This window comes from Apiospora hydei (assembly GCF_038363865.1).
Source record: "Apiospora hydei strain CBS 114990 chromosome Unknown utg000005l_segment0_segment0, whole genome shotgun sequence".
NCBI classification, from domain to species: Eukaryota; Fungi; Ascomycota; class Sordariomycetes; order Amphisphaeriales; family Apiosporaceae; genus Apiospora; species Apiospora hydei.
In genome coordinates, this window is record NW_027117364.1 from 3,908,216 (window position 1) to 3,931,560 (window position 23,345).

Genomic DNA, 23,345 nt, shown 5'->3' on the forward strand with positions numbered 1-23,345 from the left:
CTTCAAAGTAGAAGGCCAAGACGAGAGTGGCTTGACCTAATTATGGGAGATAGTCAAAGAGATATGCTAGAGATACTGAACAAAGCTACATACATTCCGGGGAGCAGCGAGAGTGCCAAACCCTTGATATATGAACGATATCCTACTACTTAGTCTAGCGATTTGTTACCGTACCCTTCCGTCATAGGCGAATTCAACAAATGTCGATATACAACAAATCTTCTCTACCATGCGAATGTGGCGGTTTGGCGGGGTTGATCAGCAGTGCAGGTCTGGCCCGGCCATGATGGAGAAACAGCCGAGATGGTTGGGATGGGCTGGATTCGGCAGGACCCCTACTAGCCCTAGAGCCCCAAGTTGCCCCAAGCGGAAGCCAGCTCGACAGCTTTGATAGCGCAACGGACAGGCGTCTCGGTGTCTCGGCGAGTGCATCTGGTGCACCTACTGATTGGGGTCCCAAGCGCCGGGTCCAATCGGGGAAAGGCAGATGTAAGAAACATGTGATCCCCCGATTCCCGTCGGCCAGTCTTCAGTGTTGGGGTGGCATTTGTTGGGGAACGGCAGCAAAAGCGTACGAGGGTGGTTCGGTGCTGAACTGCTGACTCTGCTGACTGGCAGGCTTACAGCGGGGCTTCTGTAGGCTTCACCCGCAATCCGGGCCCAAACGGCTGGATCGAGCTTTTGGACAGGCCGGATCTTCTTTAATCCTCCAGGGCTGAGAGTTACCGTCGTGGCAATGCATTAGATCCGCATCGCGACTCAATTAAGGCGAATACTAAAACACACTTGCTGGAAGGTTAGAAACATGATCCGATCAACTTGTCTCTCATCGTTGTGCATCGTCCAATGTTCCATCAATCGACTTCAATAACCCAAGCTGCCAAACCGGCTGGCGCCGTCGGTGAAAAACGTGGGCCGACCGAGGAAGGATTCAACGACCGCAAATAAGCTTCTGTCATCTCAACACTGGAAGCTCTCGGCGGCAACAATTCGAATTGAGTCGCGACCAGGACGAGGCCGACAATCACAGAATTTCCAGGAAGTGGCCATGTGTTTGCCCAAGGTTCCATGCGCGGCGGAATCCAGCGGGCAAACAGAGTGACGCTCTCGGATAGCTGACTAGTTCTTTTTGTGCGAGGGGCCACATCGCGATTGTAAACATCATGCTCTCAACCCTTTGGTCAATGCGTCCAGAGTGCATCTTATGGGTAGTCGGTGATTTATGCAGATTGTTGACTCCGCGGTCCTGCCAAGGCAAGGCATGCACCTCTCGATATCCACTCAATATCGGACTGTGGATGCGAATAGGGTGCTGCCAGGCTGCTGTACATTACTTGGGGCGCTGTCTTGATATCTCAAGTTGTAAAAGACGCTCCGTTGTTGTCATTCGGGGATGCATTTTCGGTGCCACAGGGCACTTAATTCGCTTGGCGCTGCCTCCCAGGCCCTGTAGCCTGATTGGAAACCCCCGAAGCCCCTAAAACGCCCAGGGGCCCGCCAGTAACGGCCACAGCGGCTTTTTAGACGCGCGAACAACCGTGTGCACTTGATTAAAACTGGTAAAACTAATAACGTGGTTTATTATTAAGTCGGATATATTATTAAATCGGACACTTTTATTATCGACTTATTTAATTAAATTTTAATATAACGTGGTTTATTACTACGCGACGTATATTACTTAACAACGCACTTTTTCTACTTCTCGACCTTTTATATTAATTAATTTAATTATAACACTTAAAATTAATTAAAATTACTCGTTATCCGATTCCTCGCTTAATTTTATATCTTTTTCGTATGTTCGCGCATTGTAACCTATCTCGCCGTAAACACCACAGCGCCTTTCACCGGTCGCCCTCCGCTTTAACGAACTTTTATTTTTACCTTTATCGGGCGCTAAACGCTTCCTTTTTACCTTTTCGTCCTATAGCTATTGAGATTCCTTAATAATAAGGGCTTCTCTAAATTAAACTCGCGATTTTTTAGTTCTCCGGCGCTTAGAAAATATTAAATTAACCTCTTTTAATATATATATTTTATCGCGCATAAGGGTTATTTTATAAGCTATTTTAGTTATACTCTTCGCTATTTAATCTACCGTATTTAAAATCGGCGTCGGAGAGCTTTTTTAATAAATAAACACTTTTTTTTTAATATAAATAGAATACTTAGTTATTTATTAAAGGTTAAACGGCGTTTAAGGGTCGTAAGTATTAACCGTTCCCGGACGAAATAAATTAAATATAAGCGTTTAAAAACGTATAGTTAATTTATTAATTACTTCGTCGAAATTATAAGGGATTAAATTAAAAACGCTAAATCCGGATTTAATATTATTTTCTATAAAAATAGCGAAATACGCGGCCTTAAAGGCGATAAAAAACTCGAGCTTCGTAATGTAATTTATCGAGGCCTTAATAAATAGCTCGATTTCCTTTAAATGGGCACGCTTTAAAGCCGAATAAAGTGCTATATCGAGTAATTAAAGTAAGTAAAATAAATAAAGAGGCATACCGAGTATAATAATATTATTATCCTAGTAGTATATTTTAAATTCGGCCGAAATATAGCTTTCGTAGTTATCGATAATTAAAAGGCGGTGGGAACCTTTTATTTACGCTTTAATATATTTATTAAAATGTTTAATTTAGTTTAAACCTATTTCGTTATTAGTTTAACTATTAGAAGTCGGTTTAATTATTTAGTCGCCCGGTAAATCGGTTTCGTGGGACTAATTCGCGAGGTAATATTAGCTTTAAACGATTAAAAACGGCGAAATATACTAGCTTTACGAATTAATGCATTTAATCGCCGTTGTTTATTCCCGATTATTAAACTAAACCGATTTCGCTTTTTCACGCCGCTCGGCGCGTATTATGACGAGTATTAACCCGATTATATTTATTATAAAGCCGGTTTCGTCGAAATTTTAAATATTTTCGTCGACGATCCCGTATTTCGCCTTTATATTCGTAATTAATATAAACTAACCGGAAATAACTTTAAAATCTTCGCAAAAAACCCTTTAATAATCGTACCGACGATTTATTTTAATCTTTAAATCCGGGTTACGGTTAATAAAGCGCCTGACCCAGTGCTTACCGACGCGGTCGCCGCCGCGCGACGCGGTAAAGAGATTAGCTATATTTTCTATACTAGCGAAATCGAGAGCCATTCCTCGGATATTTAGATTAATTATATACTTACGAAATACCTCTTTTTTAATTAAATTTAATTTACGTCGTTTTAATCGGATTTCGCGTTTTAAAATTCGGCCGTAAATTTAATAACGTAAAGTCGATTCGGGTATATTATAAGCTTTTACTGCTACTTTTTAATTTATTTAATTCGGTCCGTTTCGTGTCGCTTAAATTATTAAAACTATCCGATTTTCTTAGGATTAATTAAACATTATAATTATAAAGATATTACGCGTTAAACTTTAATTATATTAAAATTAAATTTAAATACGTCGCTAAGTAATATACGTCGCGTAATAATAAACCACGTTATAATAACTTTATAATTATAATGCTTTATTTATTTTAAAAAGAGCGGATAACTTTAATAATTTAAGCGTTACGAAACGGTTTAACCTAAATTAATTAAAGAGCTACGGCGAAACACTACGTCGTTTTATTATTTACCCTTAGTGACCGATTTTACGGCCGAACTATATAACGCGAAATCCGATATTTAAAACATAAATTAAATACGATTAAAAAAAAGGTGCTTCGTAAGCATATAATTAATCTAGATACCCGAGAAATGCCTTTAAAAATAGCTGGTGTGGAAAATATAATTAATTTCCTTATCGCGTCGCGCGGCAGCGACCGCGTCGGTAAGCACTGGGCTAAGCGCTTTATCGACCGTAACCCGGACTTTAAAACTAAAATAAACCGTCGGTACGACTATTAAAAAGTTTTTTATAAAAATCCGAAAATTATTTCCGGCTAGTTTAGCTTAATTATTAATATTAAAACTAAATACGGTATCGTCGACGAGGATATATAAAATTTCGATAAGACCGGCTTTATAATAAATATAATTAAATTAATATTCGTCGTAATACGCGCTAATTAATATAAAAAGACGAAATCGGTCTAACTTAATAATCGGGAATAATCGACGGCTATTAAATATATTAATTTATAAAACTAATGTATTCCGCCTTTTTAATCGTTTAAGGCTAATATTACCTCGCGAACTAATCGCGCGAAAATAGCTTACTAAGCGATTAAATAATTAAACCGATTTCTAATAAATAAACTAATAACGAAATAGGTTTAAATTAAATTAAGCACTTCGATAAACATATTAAATTATAAATAAAAAGTCGCTACCGCCTTTTAATTCTCGACGGCCACGAGAGTTATATTTCGGCCGAATTCGAGGTATACTACTAAAATAATAACATTATTATTATTAATATAACTCCTCATTTATCGCACCTGTTTTAACCTCTCGATATAGCACTTTATTCGCCTTTAAAACGTGCTTATTCGAAGGAAATCGAGCTATTTATTAAAGCTTCGATAAATTATATTATAAAGCTTAAGTTCTTTATCGCGTTTAAGGCCGCACATTTTATTATTTTTACGAAAACTAATATTAAATTTAAATTCAGCGTATCCGGCTTAATACCTTACTATTTAAACGAAGTAATAAATAAATTAAATATATAACTTCGAACGTTTACACCGAAATAATCGCGACCCGGGATTTTAAGTATATATAACCCCTAAACGCCGTTTAACTCGTAATAAACGACTAAATATTTTATTTATATTAAAAAAAGGGTGTTTACTTATTAAAAAAGTTTTTTAACGTTAATTTTAAATACGGTAAATTAAATAACGAAAGGTATAACCCGAATAGCTTATAAAGTAACCATATTAAAAAATTCGGTCCATACCTTTTAAAATACTAATTTAGCCCTTTCGAAGCGCCGGAAAGTTAAAAAATTACGAGTCCAGCTTAAAGGAGCCTTTACCATTAAAGAATCTTAAGCGCTACAGGACGAAAAGGCAAAGGGGAAATATCCACCGACCGGCGAAAGCGAAAATAGTAGCTCGTTAAAACGACGCGCGACGGGCGGTAAGCGCTATAGCAACTGCGGCGAAACCGGTCACAATACGCGAATATATAAAAAAGATATAAAATTAAGTAGCGAATCGGATAGCGAATAATTTTAATTAATTTAAAACGTTATAATTAAATAAATTTATATAAAAGTGTCGAAATATAAAAAAAATGTCCGACTTAATAATATATTCGACTTAATAATAAACTACGTTAATTATAAATATTAAAGTTAAATACGGTATTATTAATAAGGATATATATAATTTTAATAAAACTAGCTTTATAATAAGTATAATCGGGTTAACCCTCGTTATAATACGCGCCGATTAACGTAGAAAGGCGAAATTAATTTAATTTAATAATCGAGAATAATTAATAACGATTAAATATATTAATTTATAAAGTTAATATAACGTAATCCACGGTTTAATTAAACACTTTTTTTTAATTCTATATAATTTATATTTTATGCTTTATATTTTTATTACTTACGATAATAAATTAATAAAAAAGAGAACGATATATAATTAGCGTTTTAAGCGCTTTAAAAAACCCTAATTTATATATACGAGCCGTAGCGCGAATATATAATGTCCCTTATATAACTTTACGTTATCGGCCTCGCGATAGTATTTTACGACGAGATACGTAGTCGTTAACGTAAAAGTTTACGAATTTCGAAAAATAATTAATCGTATAATATATAATTAACATGTTTTATTAGTAAGCGAGATATATTATATACCGGGACACTTTTTTCGACCGATTATATTTTTAAATTTTAATACGTCTTAATTCTATAATTATAATATTTAATCCTTTATTAAAAGAACGGATCGATTTAACGATTTAAACAACGCGAAACCCCGTAAAGTATATTAGCTAAAAAGCTGCTGCGAAAGCTTTTAATATCCCACGAACTTCTTTAAATTACCGACTCTACGGCCGACCTTCACAACGCGAAATCGGACACTTTTAACGAAAATTAAATCCGATTAAAAAGGAGGTGCTTCGTAATTATATAATTAATTTAAATATTCGAGGGATGCCTCTTAATATAGCTAGTGTGGAAAATATAGCTAATCTCTTTACTATGTCGCGCGGCGGCGAACGCGTCGGTAAGCACTGGGTTAAGCGATTTATTAACCGTAACCTAGACTTTAAGACTAGAATAAATCGTCGATACGATTACTAGAGAGCCCTTTACGAAAATCCGAACGTTATTTCCGGCTGGTTTAGGCTAATCGCGAATATTAAAGCTAAATACGGCATCGTTAATAAAAATATATATAATTTCGATAAAACCGGCTTTATAATAAATATAATCGAGTTAATCCTCGTTATAATACGCGCCGATTAGCGTAGGAAAGCGAAATCGGTTTAGCTTAGTAATCGAAAATAATTAACGGCGATTAAATATATTAATTCGTAAAGTTAATATATCCCGCCGTTCTTAATTATTTAAGGTTAATATTACTTAGCGAACTAAGCTATCGAATATAATTTACCGGGTAATTAAGTAATTAAACCGATTTCGAATAGTTAAGTAAATAATAAAATAGGTTTAAATTAAATTAAGTATTTCGATAAATATACTAAATCGCGAACGAAGGGTTTATATCGCTTTTAATCCTCGACGGCTATAAGAGCTATATTTCGGCCGAATTCGAGGTATACTATAAAAACAACGGCATTATTACGCTTAGTATACCTCTTTATTTTTCTTATTTACTCTAGCTATTAAATGTAGCACTTTATTCGCCTTTAAAACGCGCGTATTCGAAAGAAATCGAGCTATTTATTAAAACCTCGATTAATTATATTACGAAGCTCGAGTTTTTTATCGCGTTTAAAGCCGCGTATTTTATTATTTTTACGGAAATTAATATTAAATTTAAATTTAACGTATTTAATTTAATACCTTATAATTTTAATAAAGTAATTAATAAGTTAAATATACGCCTTTAAATACTTACACCTAGCCCGTCGCGTTCGGGGACGGCTAGTACCTACGACCTTTAAACGCTGTTTAATTTTTAATAAATAACTAAGCATTCTTTTTTTATTAAAAAAAGTATTTACTTATTAAAAAAATCTTTAACGTTAATTTTAAAAACGGTAAACTAAATAACGAAGGGTATATATATAATCGTGTATAAAATAACCTTTATAAAAGATTAAATACGTATATTATAAAAGGCTAATTTAGCCCTTTCGAAACGCCGGAGAACTAAAAAGTCGCGAGTCCAGCTTAGAGGAGCCCTTACGATTAAGGAATCTCGAAGGCTGCAGGACGAGAAGGTAAAGGGAAGCGGCCAGCGACTAATGAAGGCGAAAATGGTGGTTTGTTAAAAAGGCGCGCGACGGGCGGCAGGCGCTGTGGGATCTACGGCGAGACAGGCTATAATGCGTAAACATGTAAAAAGGATATAAAATCGAGTAGCGAATCGGATAACGAGTAAATTTAATTAATAAAGTGCGTTATAATTAAATAAACCTATATAAATATAACGATGCCTTTTAAAGGTTTAATAGAAACTTAGTAAAACGTACGCGGGTTTATATTAATAATATAAGAGAGTATTTAAACGGGTAATAAAATTATATTATCGGTAAAGTAATAAAGTAATTAAGTTTTAAATAAATACTAGGGCGTAGTTTATAATATTATAATAGGTCGTTAAAGTATATATTTTATTAATAGGTAAAAATTAATGCTTAAATTAATTATTAAGTAAATGAGAGTATTTAAGAAACTATATAAAAAAATATCCGTTTTATATTTAACCTCGCTTTTTTATTAATAATCGGCTCGTTAACTTATTCGTTATTTTAAAATAAGTTTTTAAGCTTTAAATTAAAGGTTTATTTATTATTTTAAAATGAGCCCTTGATTCGTTAGTTTACCTGGATTAATGGCTGTTCTTTTATGATCCGACTAATCCGTTACGTGACTTATGACTGGTGCTTATGGCGGTTCTCCTTGCCCTAGAGTTTTTAGTCCTTTTAGCGGGGTATTATATTTCTGTGGCTGCCTGTGTTTTGTTTTTTTGGCCGTATAAGTAGGTTAGGTTATAATACTATCTCTTTTTTTTAAGCCTTTGTTTTTAAAGCGTTAAGTTTTATAAGTATCCTTTTTTATTATTCTTTATAAGTTTTTTTTTTTTTTTATTATAATTTTTTTATAATATATACTTATTATATTTAGTCGTATTAAGAAATTTTTTCATTTTAAATCGAAAAGATAAAATAACGTTATAATTTTATTACGTTTATTAACGAATTTAATATTAAAGTTATGCCGTATTTTTTATATTTATCGCGTAAATAGACGTGTAAAATAATGGAGGGTGTTTCGCGCTGTTGCGAGTGCGTTCGTTTGGGTTTATTTTATAATGGTTCGGGAGTGTCGGTCTCGGCGGTTTCCCGAATCGTGGATGAATCGAAGCGTTTTCGTGCTGCCGAGCGGGAGGCTAGCGATTTTTTTCGTTAAATTAGTAAGGCTTTAAAAAAGTTTACCGAGACGCCTAAAAGGCTTTTTTTCGCTTAAAGCGGATTCGTGTTTAGCGGGAGTTTTTAGTGTTTCGCGGGTTGGAAATAGTTACGCGTGGTTTTCGTTTCCTCGATAAGTTAAAAACTTCGGAGCGTATTAAGGCGGACGCGGTAGTCGACGTTTAATTTTATAACGTGGTTTACCATTAAATCGGACATATTATTAAGTCGGACACTTTTATTACCGACTTATTTAATTAAACTTTAACGCGTAATAACTTTATAACTATAATGTTTTATTTATTTTAAAAAAAGCGGATAACCTTAGTAATTTAAGCGTTACGAAACGGTTTAACCCGAATTAATTAAAGAGCTGCGGCGAAACACTACGTCGTCTCATTATTCACCCTTAGCGACCGACTTTACGGCCGAACCGTACGACGCGAAATCCGATATTTAAAGTATAAATTAAATACGATTAAAAAAGAGGTGCTTCGTAAGCATATAATTGATCTAAATACCCGAGGGATGCCTCTAAAAATAGCTAGTGTGGAAAATATGGCTAATCTCCTTATCGCGTCGCGCGGCGGCGACCGCGTCGGTAAGCACTGGGCTAGGCGCTTTATCGACCGTAACCCGGACTTTAAGACTAGAATAAACCGTCGGTACGACTATTAAAGGGCTCTCTGTGAAGATCCGAAGGTTATTTCCGGCTGGTTTGGCCTAGTTATTAATATTAAGGCTAAATACGGTATTGTCGACGAGGACATGTAGAATTTCGACGAGACCGGCTTTATAATAGGCATGATCGGGTTAATACTCGTCGTAATACGCGCTGATCGGCGTGGGAAGGCGAAGTCGGTCCAGCCTGGTAATCGGGAATGGTCGACGGCCATTAAATGTATTAATTCGTAAGGCTGGTGCATTCCGCTTTTCTTAATCGTTCAGGGTTAATATTACCTCGCGAACTGGTCGCGCGAAAGTGGCTTACCGAGCGATTAGGTAATTAAATCGATTTTTAATAGATGGACCGATAACGAGACAAGTCTAGACTGGATTAAGCACTTCGATAAACATACTAAATCGCAGATAAAAGTCGCTACCGCCTCCTAATTCTCGACGGCCACGAGAGTTATATTTCGGCCGAATTCGAGGTATACTACTAAAATAATAACATTATTATTATTAGTATGCCTCTTTATTTATCGAACCTGCTCTAACCTCTCGATATAACACTTTATTCGCCCTTAAAACGTGCTTATTCGAAAGAAATCGAGCTATTTATTAAGGCCTCGATAAATTACATTACGAAGCTTAAGTTTTTTATCGCGTTTAAAGCCGCACATTTTGCTGTTTTTACGGAAGCTAATATTAAATCTAGATTCAGCGCATCCGGCTTAGTACCTCACTATCCGGACAAAGTGATAAACAAGCTGGATATACAACTTCGGACGCCTACACCGGAGCAGTCGCGACCCGGGACTCTAAGCACGTATAACCCCCAGACGCCGTCCAACCCGCAACAAACGACTAGGCACTCTACTTATATTAAAAAGAGGGTGTCTACCTATTAAAAAGTTCTCTAACGCCAATTTTAAATGCGGTAAACCAGATAGCGAAAGGTATAACCCGAATAGCCCACAAGGTAACCATATTAAAAGATCAGGTCCGCACCTTTTAAAATGCTAATTTAGCCCTTTCGAAGCGCCGGAAAACTAAAAAATCACGAGTCCAGCTTGGAGGAGCCCTTACTATTAAGGAATCTCAAGCGCTACAGGACGAGAAGGCAAAGGGGAAGCGTCCACCGACCGGCGAAGGCGAAAATAGTAGCTCGTCAAAACGACGCGCGACGGGCGGTAAGCGCTGTAGCAACTGCGGCGAAACCGGTCACAATACGCGAACGTGTAAAAAAATATAGAATTGAGTAGCGAATCGGATAGCGAGTAATTTTAATTAATTTAAAGCGTTATGGTTAAATAAATTTATATAGAAGTGTCGAGATATGGAAAAAGTGTCCGACTCAATGATATGTCCGACTCAATGGTAAACCACGTTAGTGTTTTTAGTATTATTAATTAATTTAATATCGATATCGATTTCTTGTTTTTTAAATTTTCGAAGCTTTTTAAAGGCGTTTTTTAAGTGTTTTTTAAGTTTTTAAGTGTTTTTTTTAAGTAGGTAATTTTTTTATTAAACGAAGTATTTTTATTTACGTTTTATTCGTTTTTTATTAAATATTTTCTCGATTTCGTACTCGTATTAATTTATTTCGATTTTTAACCGCGTTTTAAGTTTAGTATTTTTTAGTATTAATTCAAATAAGGAAATATAAAATACAGGGTATATTTTTATAGTTTTTAATAACGATAATCGATAATTAATTTTTAAAATAATTTCTACGATTTTAAATAGTCCGATTTTTTAAAGTTTAGTTTTTCGCTTAGTCGTTTAGTTTTAATATTCCGTCGTAAAAGGTAAACTTTTTCTCCCTTTTTAAAAGTTAATCCCTTTAATTTTGTTTTATCGGCGTATTTTTCATTCGTTTTTAGAGAAAGGTAAGAATTTTTTATAGCGATATTTATAGTTTTTTTAGTTTTTCGACTTAAATAGTCGCTATCGGTGTTAACTTTTTTTCCAAGGGGTTCTTTATAATATTAAGGTCGAACCTATAGTTTACCTTAAATAATAATATACGTGTTGTTTTATTATCTATATTATTATATATAAATTATATTATTAATAATAGTCGTACTTAGTTATTTTATTCGTAATTAACGTAGCATTAAAGGTATTATTTTAATGTTTAATTTATTCGTTCGGTCTAGCCGTTTATTTACGAATAATAGGATATAAATAGCTTATATTTAATACCGAGTTATGTTATAAGTAATTTTTAAAACTTAAATATGAGTAGCTTATTTTTGTCCGAGATAATAGTTTCCGGTAGCCTATACTGGCTAGTGATTATTTTAAGGAAGGTATATATTAAATCCTCGGCGGTGCTGGCTTCTTTGTATAGTAAAAAGTAGGTATATTTCGTAAGCTTATTCGTAATAATTAGGATATTATCGTATATAATTTTAGTTAATAGTTCTTTTAATAGTAATAGCTTAATAATTTAATTTAAAGCGATGGTTTTTAAGCCCTGTTAAGTGGTGAGATTAGTTATAGTTCTTTATAAGGTCGATGTTTAGCTGCTTTAGTTTTATTATAAAGGTTATATTTTTTTATAGTTTTAGCGATTTAGTTTTTAAGATTCTCGTAGTTATATAGTTTAGTAATTCGTTTTTAAGTTTTATAAATTCTTTAATAACTGTGTGCGGGGTATTCGTGGAATTTTTTAAGGAACTTTTATTTATATTATTTTAGGATATATAGTTTACCGTGGTAATATATTACGCCGTTTTTTAAACCGGCTTTTAGTGGCGTAAGCTGTATAGTGTTTATTTATTCGTGGTACGTCCGGAATTTTACGATTTATTTATTATTATATATTATATTATTAGTCGTATTAATTTACTGGGATAATATAAGATTATTATTTTAATTTTACGTAAAAATAGTTCGAGTTTCGGCTAGAATTTTTTCTTAATAGTTTAACCGACGGCTAAGCGCGTTAGTTTATTCGTTTTCGCTATCTTTCCGATAAATAATAATAAAGTTAAATCCCGATAAGAATTTCGTTTATCGTATTTATTATTTATTTAATTTTTTACTAGTAATAAACGATATAAGGTTTTTATAGTTTATATAAACCTTTATTAATACTTTTATTTTATTTAAGTAATACTTTTATTTTTTAAAAGCTTTAATAATAGCTATTAGTTTTTTATTATAAATTTAGTAATTAAGTTTTAATTTATTTAGCTTTTTCGAAAAGAATATTATTAGGTGCAGCTTTTTATTATCGTCCTGTTGGCTAAGTTGCCCTCTGATCGCATAATCCGATGCGTCGGTTTTAATTTCGAATAGTTTAGTAGGGTCTGCTATGCGAAGCACCGGTTCGCTGGCGATTCTCTTTTTAAGATTTTAAAAGGCCGATTCGTCCGTTTCCGTTTATCGAAATAGTTCGTTTTTCCGGGTTAAGTTCGTTAGGGGGTGTCGCTATTTTATTAAACCTAGGGATGAAAATCCTATAGTAATTAATTAGTTTAAGGAACGATCGGATTTTTTATAGCGTTTATAAGCGTAAATTATTCTTTAACTATTAATATTTTAAAAGGTTTTATTCGAATTTCTCTTAAAAATACTACGTATCCTACGAAGGTAACTAATTATTTATAGAATTCGCTCTTTTTTAAGGTTAATTAATAAATTAACGTTTTATAGTTTTTAAAGTATTAATTTTACGTATTTTTTATATTGTTTTTCGTTTCTTAAATAAATAAAGATATTATCGAGGTAAATAATAACGAACTTGTCGATATATTTTCGTAGTATATAATTAATTATGCTTTAAAAGCTAGTTAAAATATTAGTTAAATTAAAAGGCATAATAAAATATTTAAAATGCTCGTATTTAATTCGGAAAGCAGTTTTTTATTCTTTTCCTTTTTTAATCCGGATAAGTCTATAGGTATTTAGTAGGTTTAAAGCTGTAAAGATTTTAGTTTAGTATAGCTTATTTCGTAGGTCGTTAATTAAGGGTAAAAAGTATCGGTTTTTAATAGTAATATCGTTAAGTTTTTAATAATCGATATATATTCGCTATTTAAGTTTCCCGTTTTTATTTTTTTTCGGTATAAAAAATATAGGGTATTCTGTTAGTAACGTAAATAATTATACGTATCTCTTGGCGAGGTTTTTTTAATATAATTTTTTAGGGTTTATTCGTATTCCTAGTTTAATTAATATATCGGTATAAAGTAAGGTTCCTTTTTTTTTTTAAAGGGTATTTCGTAATCTTATTGTGTGTGTTTTAATAGTTTTGTTTTTAGTTCTCTATTAAACAGGTCGCTGAATTCCTTGTAGTTTTCCGGTATCTGTATAGTGACGTTTAGTTTTAATTCTTTGGCTATAATATAGGCTTTAAGTGTCGTTGGTTTACTTAAGGGTTCTTTTTATAAACGCTGTTTAAAGGCTAAGCTTTTTTTTAGTATATTTTATTAAAGATAACTAGTTTTTTAATTAATTTTAAGATTACTTACCCGTAGTTAAAGTATCCTTAAAATTATATTATATCTTAATATTTCCGTGATATTATACGTAATTTGTTTATATCGTTATTTAATAGTAATAGAAAGGTTCGCGATTTTTTTCCGTATTTCTTTATTTTTATACGTTATAAGTCTTTTATCGACGGTCTTAAGTCGGTATAGGGCGTTTTTTTTATTATTTTAATTTTAAGCTATTAATAATTCTTAGTAAAATATAGTTTTTTTACGCTCTATTATCGAGTAGCGCGTTAACGTAGGCTCTTTTTATATTTATTATTAATATAATATACTCGTAAATATTTTAATTATTCGTTATATAATATAAGGATTTATTTTATTTCGTTTAATATCGTTCTTTTATATTCGACGGTTTTTATTTCCCGATTATTATTTTTTATAATCGAGGTTTTTTTTTATATTTTTTATTAATGCAAAGTCGTTTATTAGTTAAAGATAAGCGTAAGTATAAGGGTATAATTTAATAGTAGTAACGTTTTATAATATCGTTCTATAATTTATAGGTTAATTATTTTAAGTTTTATAAATCGTAATTAACAAATAGGTTTAATAGTATTATCGTTCTGGTACCACTGAATTATCGGAGTGTCGTTATTTGCTAATAGGCGATTAGTTCGTTTTGCGATTTTAATGGTTTTTTTTTCCGTTATTAAAAAGAATCGCTGTCGTAGGGCGCTATTAACCGATAATAGCGCGTTATAAGTCTTATAACGGATTATTTCCGGTAACCTTAATTTTATTATTAATTATATTTTAAGCGTTATATTTCCGTATATTTATTATAATACCGTAGCTTTATTATAAACGTATATTATATATTAAAGTTAATTATATTAGTTTTATAACCGTTTTTTTAAATAGTATTTCCTAGGCTACCTAGGGTTTTTTTTTATTAGTAGGTAGGCTTTCTAGGGGTTAAGTATAAACGTCTTAATTTTCCCGATTAGGTGGTTTAGGTATAGGCGTATAATAGGTGTTCGTTTAATTCGTTAAGGAAATTATTTATTTATAAGTTTTTTTTCAAAATATTTTATATATCCGTCGTGTATATACGAAATTTAAAAAAGCGTAAAATATATATTATTAACGGGCGGAACCCGCGGGTCGTTTTTAACGGTATAATTAACGTGGATTCCTTTTTCGAATCTTTTCGTAATAAGCTGTTATCGTTTTACTTTAAATTCTAGGCAGGGTATTCCGGGAATAGCGATTTATTTATCGACGTCGAGGTCCCGGTATTTAAATAATTCGGTTATAAGGTTATTCAAGGTTATTTTAATAAGTCGTTCCGAGTCGTTTATTAGTTTCTCGGTATCGTTAATATTTAAACCGGAGTTATTAAAGTTTATTTTATACGTTCGACGTATTATAATTATAATTTTATGTTTTTTGTTTTTTTTTCGTAGTTTTTTAAGGAATTATTCGGTCTTTTTTTTATTTATTAAATAAATAGTGTAACTATTATCGTAATAAGCTATCTAAGAGAGATTGCTATGTGGCGCTTTTTCGTTGCCTTTAATAGTTGCTGTGGCCGGTTTTTTTTAGTAGCGTTAATATGTCGTCCTTCGGGTATTGGTTTAAATGTCTTTTTATTTCGGCAGTCTTTAGCGTAATGTTTTTTTTTAATAGTTATAATAGGTAACGTTTTGTTTCTTATTATTTTTATTATATTAGGTTACGTCGAGGTTTATAAGTTCGCTGTAGTAATTAAAGGAGGTTTTTTTTAATGCTTATCGTTAAATAAGTCGTTTATTATTAGCCTTTAATTTATTATTATTAGCTCGGAATCCTTAGTGTTTTCATTATTCGAGTCGTCGTTCGTATAGTCGGATATTAATTTTAATAATCTTTTCGATATAATTATTAAAGTTATCCGGTTTATTTTCCCGGTTTACTTCGTCCTTTACTTCTTTTCGCAGCCCGGCGTAGAAGAGTGTTATTAAGGCGTTATTATTATTTTATTCCGTTTTAAAAGAAATTTGTTTAAACTTGGCGGCGTATTAGGATGCCGATCCCTTTTATTTAAACTATATGAGTATTCGCTCTATAGTCCGGATTTTATCGGGATTTCCGAAAGTAGCTTTCAGTTTTTTTTAAACCTGGTATAGCTACGAAAGAATCTCTTAATATCGTTTTTTTAATTATTTTTATCGGGGTTATTAAGGTAATCGCGTATAATAGGTTCGAATTATATAAGTGCGTTTTTTTAAGGAATTCTACGGCGTAAAAGACCTTATTTTATTCGGTAATAATAGCGTAGGCGTAAAAGCGTAGGTAGGCCTTAACCTACGTGAGGAAACTTTGAACGTTTTTTTTTTTATTATCGTAAATTTACGGAGGCGTAAACTTAAACTTACCGTGTCCGGAGGTTAAGGTAGGTATAATAGTAATTTGTTCGACGAGCTAAATATTTTCGTTTTTTATTTGTTTAAGCTGTGCTTATAAATATTAAATTATTGCGAAGACGTCGGGTTTTCCCGTAAGGTTATTAACGGCGCTCCCGGCTAGGGTTTAAAGTGTTATAATGTCGAATATTATTCTAGGTTTAGGTAATAATTCGTAAAAATAAGAGTAATTAAAATATAATAATGCTTATTAAGGGTTTAATAAAAACCTAGTAAAACGTACGCGGGTTTATATTAGTAATACGAGAGAGTATTTAAACGGGTAATAGAATTATATTATTAGTAAAGTAATAAAATAATTAAGTTTTAAACAAGTGTTAAAGCGTAGTTTATAGTATTATAATAAGTTATTAAAGCATGTGTTTTATTAATAGGTAAAGATTAATATTTAAATTAATTATTAAGTAAACGAGAGTATTTAGGAAATTATATAAAGGAATATCCGTTTTATATTTAGCCTCGCTCCCTCACTAATAATCGGCTCGTTAGCTTATTCGTTGTTTTAAAATAAGCTCTTAAGCTTTAAATTAAAGGTTTATTTATTATTTTAAAATGAGCCCTTAATTCGTTAGTTTACCTAGATTAGTGGCTATCCCTTTATAATCCGACTGATTCGTTACGTGACTTGTGGCTGGTGCTTGTGGCGGTTCTCCCTGCCCTGGAGTTTTTAGTCCTCCTGGCGGGGTATCGTACTTCCGTGGCTGCCTGTGCTTCGTTTTTTAGCCGTATAAGTAGGTTAGGTCGTAATAAATAAATAGGCCGGAAAACGTCCCCGGAGGTGTTAAAATACGTAGCTTTATATTTAATTATAAAATAATATATTTCGGATTATACGGGACGAGTCTTATCTTTCGAAAGCTTTTTTATATATTCGAAACGGTAAAAGTCGCCTAGAACGCTTTTAAAAACGCTGGTAAGAAGTTTTCCTTTAAGATATAAGTAATATGCGCCCGTATAAAACTTTTAATTTCTTTCCCGTACGCCCTTTTTAACGCACGAAAACAGCCGATATTAAGAGGCTGGAGCTTATGCGACAAATGAGAAGGTATGTAGAGTGTAATAATCGAGTTCTTTTTACAGTAGAGCTCGAAAGCTGTCGAGTGGTAGCTCTTATGGCCGTTAAGGATTAATAGGCGGTAAGCACCCTTCGTACGAGACTTCGTGTATTTATTAAAGTATTAAATCTAGTCCTCGCTTCTTTTATTCGTGGTCCAGCCATTTTTAGTGATTGCGATTATTTAGTTTTTCGGCAATGGGCTGTTTTCGTACTAGGAAAAGAGGTGCGTTTTCCCGGCAAAAATAATATACAGAGGGATAGCGTAACCGTATAATCCGACGCCCTGGATCACTGTAACCTATTCCCAGTTCCCTTATTATATTACTTTAAGCCTTTCGCGTTAATCGGAGGTGGTTACGATTATTTCGAATAAGATTTAATTTATAAAAAACTCGGTCTCGTCGAAGTTATATATATTTTTTTAAATTATATATTTATTAATTATATTTCGTATAAAAATAAACTATATACGATATACGTCGGGATTTTCGTAAAAGACTTTTTAATAATTAATTCTTCGGTTAAAACGCGTTCGGAGATTTAGTTATCGTCGTACGAAATTAAAGGCTTAATTAACGCCGACGCGTTCCGCGTCGCGTAAATTAAATAATCGATTCGTTATATCTTTAATATTATTTATTTAAAGCGGAAACGATCGCGAATTTAAATTAATTATATATTATACGATTAATTATTTTTCGGAATTCGTAAACTTTTACGTTAATAATTACGTATCTCGTTGTAAAAATACCACCGCGACGCCGATAACGTAAGGTTATATAAGGGATATTATATATTCGCGCTGCGGCTCGTACGTATAATATAGGGTTTTTTAAAATGCTTAAAGCGTTAATTATATATCGTTTTTTTTATTAATTTATTATCGTGGGTAATAAAAGTATAAGGTATAAAATATAAGTTGTACGAAATTAAAGAAAGTGTTTAATTAAACCGTGTGTTTAATTAAACCGTAGATTACGTTAATAATTATTTTAAAAAAAGTATACGCTAAGTCTTCGGCGGTACTAGCTTTTTTATATAGTAAAAAGTAAGTATATTTCGTAAGCCTATTTATAATAACTAGGATATTATCGTATATAACCTTAGTTAATAGTTCTTTTAATAATAGTAGTTTAATAATCCAGTTTAAGGCGATAGTCTTCCAAGCCCTATCAGGTGGTGTTATCACGGCGAGCATCAGCGCAGATTAGGACATAGCCGCAGCGATAGGCATGTGCATTTATTAACGAGAATAACAGAGATAAAGAGGAGAAAGAGAGGCTATCTACGGTAGGGACGAAGGCCGCACCTATATAAAGTCCCCGGACAGGGTTCGTGTGACCTGGGGATAGCCGTTGTTCTGTCTCTAGCTGGTGTAAGGCTTAAGCTTCGTGCTTAGCCGTCATAATAAATTTATTTCGAAATGAAGGCTTAATATTAATAACGTTAATAACGGTAAAAATAACTTTATTTTATATATTTAAAAAGTTAAAATATTTAGGTTTTTATACTTTTTAATTTATAAATTAATTCGTAACGGCGTATTAATTTTAAACTTTATTATTTAATTAAAATTAAATATAATAGTTAAATAATATAATATTATAAAAAGCTTAAAAGCTTAATAATAAAGCTTTATAATAATTACTATTAACGTGGTTTATTATTACGCGACGTATATCACTTAGCGACGCACTTAAATTTAATTTTAATATAATTAAACTTTAACGTGTAATATTTTTATAATTATAATGCTTAATTAATCCTAAAAAGATCGGATAGTTTTAATAATTTAAGCGATACGAAACGGACCGAATTAAATAAACTAAAAAATAGTAATAAAAACTTATAATATACTCGAATTAATTTTACGTTATCGAATTTATAGCCGAATTTTAAAACGCGAAATTCGACCGAAATAATATAAATTAAATTTAATTAAAAAGGAGGTACTTCGTAAGCATATAATTAATTTGGATATCCGAGGGATACCTCCCGATTTCGCTAGTATAAAAATATGGCTAATCTCCTCACCGCGTCGCGCGGCGGCGACCGCGTCGGTAAGCACTGGGTCAGGCGCTTTATCGACCGTAACCCGGACTTAAAAATTAAAATAAATCGTCGGTACGATTATTAAAAAACTTTTTGCGAAAATTTTAAAGTTATTTCCGGCTAGTTTACGCTAATTATAAATATAAAGGCGAAATATAGGATCGTCGACGAAAATATTTAAAATTTTAACGAAACCGGTTTTATAATAAATATAATTAAATTAACACTCGTCGTGACACGCGCCGAGCGGCATAGAAAAACGAAATCGGTCTAGCCTAATAATCGAGAATAGGTAACGGCGATTAAATGTATTAATTCGTAGGGCTAATACATTCCGCCGTTTTTAATCGTTTAAAACTAATATTATTTCGCGAACTAGTTTCGTAAAACCGATTTACCGGGCGACTAAATAATTAAACCGATTTTTAATATTTAAATTAATAACGAAACAAGCTTAAATTAAATTAAACACTTCGATAAATATATTAAAGCGTAAACGAAAAATTTCCACCGCCTCCTAATTATCGATAGTTACGAAAGCTATATTTCGGCCGAATTCGAGGTATACTACCAGGATAATAATATTATTATACTCGGTATACCTCCTTATTTATCTCACCTACTCTAGCTATTCGATATAGTACTTTATTCGGCTTTAAAGCGTATTTATTTAAAAAAAAATCGAGCTATTTATTAAGGCCTCGATAAATTATATTATAAAGCTCGAGTTTTTTATCGCTTTTAAAGCCGCGTATTTCGCTGTTTTTACGGAAAATAATATTAAATCCGGATTTAACGTTTTTAATTTAGTCCCTTATAATCCCGACAAGGTGATTAATAAGCTGAATATATGTCTCCGGACGCTTACACTTAACCTATCTCGTTCGGGAACGGCTAGTATTTACGACCCTTAAACGCCGTTTAACCTTTAATAAATAATTAAACACTTTATTTATATTAAAAAAAGGGTGTTTACCTATTAAAGAAACTTTCCGACGCCGATTTTAAATACGGTAAATTAAATAGCGAAGGGTATAATTAAAATAGCTTATAAAATAATCCTTATACGCGATAAAATATATATATTAAAGAAGGCTAATTTAATACTTTTTAAACGCCGAAGAGCTAAAAAATCGCGAGTTTAGCTTAAAAGAGCCTTTACTATTAAAGAATTTTAGTAGCTATAAGACGAGAAGGTAAAAGGGAAGCGTTTAGCGCCCGATAAAAATAAAAATAAGGGTTCGTCGAAACGGAGGGCGACCGGTGAAAGGCGCTGTAATATTTGCGGCGAAACAGGTTATAATACGCGAACATATAAAAAGGATATAAAATTAAGCGAAAAATCGGATAACAAGTAGTTTTAATTAATTTTAAGCGTTATAATTAAATTAATTTATATAAAAAAGTTAAAAAGTAAAAAAAATACGTCGCTAAGTAATATACGTCGCGTAGTAATAAACCACGTTATTATTAATTTTAAGGTTTAATATTTTAAGTTTAAACGTTAAATTAACGTAGTATTTATAAAATAATTATAATACACGCTAAAATATTTATAACGCTAAGGAATTCTAAACGTACGAATAATATTTAAGAAAAAAAGTGCAGAACTAATAGGCGACCCGTTGCAAACACTAAAAAACGACATCCTACCAAACATAACGGAAATGCACATTCTCTTTATCCGTAAGGTCCTTAAAGTCCGTATCCCTATGAGTCCCTGATTCAGTGGCTGCATCATCCACCCGGTCTCTCCTCCGGTTCTCGCAAATGCAGTACGCCGCGTACAAGACGATGAAAACGGCCGAGAGGACATAACTGCCCAAAATCACCGCGATGCCGAGCGGGTAAACGGGCGCCTGGCTCGAGAGGAAGAACTGGGGCGCCACGATGTTGGAGACGCAGTACGAGACGAAGACAAGGGCGTTGGTCGTGACTTTCTTGGTGTGGCCCGCCGTGTTGGCCGTGTTGATCCCGAGCGAGACGACGTAGAGTCCAAAGTAGAAATAGGCCATGTACAGCGCCGCCAGCCGCTCGTTGTAGTCGTCCACGGCCATTGTGTGCAGGAAGGTGGTCGAGACCAGGCCGACGCAAATGCCGAGCAGGACCCACGCGACGCGGGTCTGGTACCCGGGGATGTACTTCAGGCACAGGAACACGCCGCCGTTGCACAGGTAGGAGGCCACGGTCTGCACGACCCCAGTCGGCATCATGAGCAGTGTGGACCGCTGCGACGGGTAGCCCAGCCCCTTAATAACGAGGGGCGCGAAGTTGGTCAGGCCGCCGTTGGGGATGCTGATGGTGAGGTGAAAGAGACACATGAGCCAGGTCTTGGGGTCGGTAAACGCCTCGAGCATCTGCGCCTTGTTGAACGTCTTGTTCTCGATGCCCGTTTGGTCCGCCCGCAGCCGCTCGATCGCCACGGCCTTCTCCCGCGGCTGCACGAACTTGGCCCGTACGGGGTTGTCGGGCAAGAAGAGGCCGATAACGACGGCCCAGGCGATGGTGATGGCGCCCGTGATCCAGAACATGGCGCGCCACTGGTGGTCTTCCCGGAGGAACCCGATGCCCCAGCCAATGGGGCCGGTGAAGCAGACGGAGAGGCCGGTGTACATCAAACCGGTACGCAGGGGTTGCTCGGCGCGCGTGTACCACACTGTAGTCACCACTCAGAGGTTTGCAGCAAGGTCTTCGATACAAGGGCGAGTCAAGAGTAAGAAAAGAATAATACGCACTACCAAGGATTAGGAAATTGCCAGGTACGATGGGCGCCTCCAAGGCCCCCAACAGCACGCGCAAGGTGATCAAGCCGGCGAAGTTGTTCGCAAACCCCGTGCCGATGAGTAGGCAACCCCAGAGAAGCTGTACCACGCAGAGCACCTTGGCCAGGGGAAACTTCTGAAGCATAGACCCGCTCGGCAGACACCAAACCAAGTATCCGAACTGATCAGGTTAGCTTCGGCCTCTTGAAATTGGGTACGGCAAAATAGGGGCGGAGCATACGTAAAAAGCACTCCCAACCCAGCTGTACTTGTCCCCATCGAGCCCTGTGTCTTGGCGGAAATTGTACAGGGCCGCAGTCGAGGTTGTCACTTTGTCCATGGAACCCAAGGTCACGTTGAACCACAACAGGGGCACGAGGCGCATGTCGAGCTTCCAGCGTAGCCGCCATTCCTCCCTTTGTGAATATGTCTCGTCGCTGCTGGCGAAGTGGTTGGCGTACTGGGCCGCGACATCTGTATGATTGGCGTCGCCATCGGAGTTTGTGGTGACTCCAGGCCCGCCAACATATTTCTCCTTAAAATCCATGTTGTGGCTCATGATGGGGTCATTCATTGTTGATGTATTTGCATCGCTCTGTTTCTCTATGTATTTCAGATGCCTAGAAATGAGACAAGAAGTCGAATGCTAAAAGGCGGTCCTAGAGTTGGGGCATGCTACGTATAGAAGACTAAGAAGACGATGTGATGACCAACTATATTCATAAGGGGCATAGGAGTGAGATATCCCTATAAATAACGTAGAAAAGGTGCGTAATCATGGGTTCGGGCATTCCGATGGCCCCAAGCACCGATGATAAGATAAACCAGCAAGGGGGAGACGAAGCGGTGCAGAGATGGTGTCATCAGTGTAACAGTGATCGGGTGTCGGTAAAATGAGTGATGTTATTGGTGAAGTCAGATGCAGCCAAGCTGTCAAACTGATTGATTTTAGGGGTACAATGACCCCAACCCGAACTCACCAACCACTGCTACAAAAGATCATCACTCAACAGGGTCTGTTCGGAGACGCAAGCCCTCGGCCTTCTTTTTATACGTTGAGGCCAAGAAAGAAATTGGTCAATTTAACATTACAAACTCTTTGAGACAGTCCGCCTGAAGACATTACTCCCCAAATATGGCCGCAACTCCCAAGAGCGCGGAGATTCCGTCTGGGCGTTTGCAAGTCTCGAAGTATAACACAACACTTCCATCATCACTGTAACCGTAAGCTTTCCTCGGTTTTGCAATCGTGACAATATTGGCCAGTTCGCGCACTCCTTGCGAGCTCTCTGGTGGTGAATTTTCGTACTCGCCG

At 34.7% G+C, this 23,345-nt stretch overlaps 1 protein-coding gene across 1 annotated transcript; it reads right to left on the reverse strand.

Annotated features, from left to right (window-relative positions):
- Nucleotides 1–20,917: 20,917 nt before the first annotated feature.
- On the reverse strand, nt 20,918–22,604 carry PG997_006691 (uncharacterized protein; the record flags this gene model as incomplete). The annotated part of the gene is made up of 3 exons (XM_066811006.1): nt 20,918–21,936; nt 22,004–22,211; nt 22,272–22,604. The coding sequence occupies 3 exons, from the start codon at nt 22,602–22,604 to the stop codon at nt 20,918–20,920; spliced, it is 1,560 nt and encodes a 519-aa protein (XP_066669929.1).
- Between the last annotated feature and the right edge of the window lie 741 nt (nt 22,605–23,345).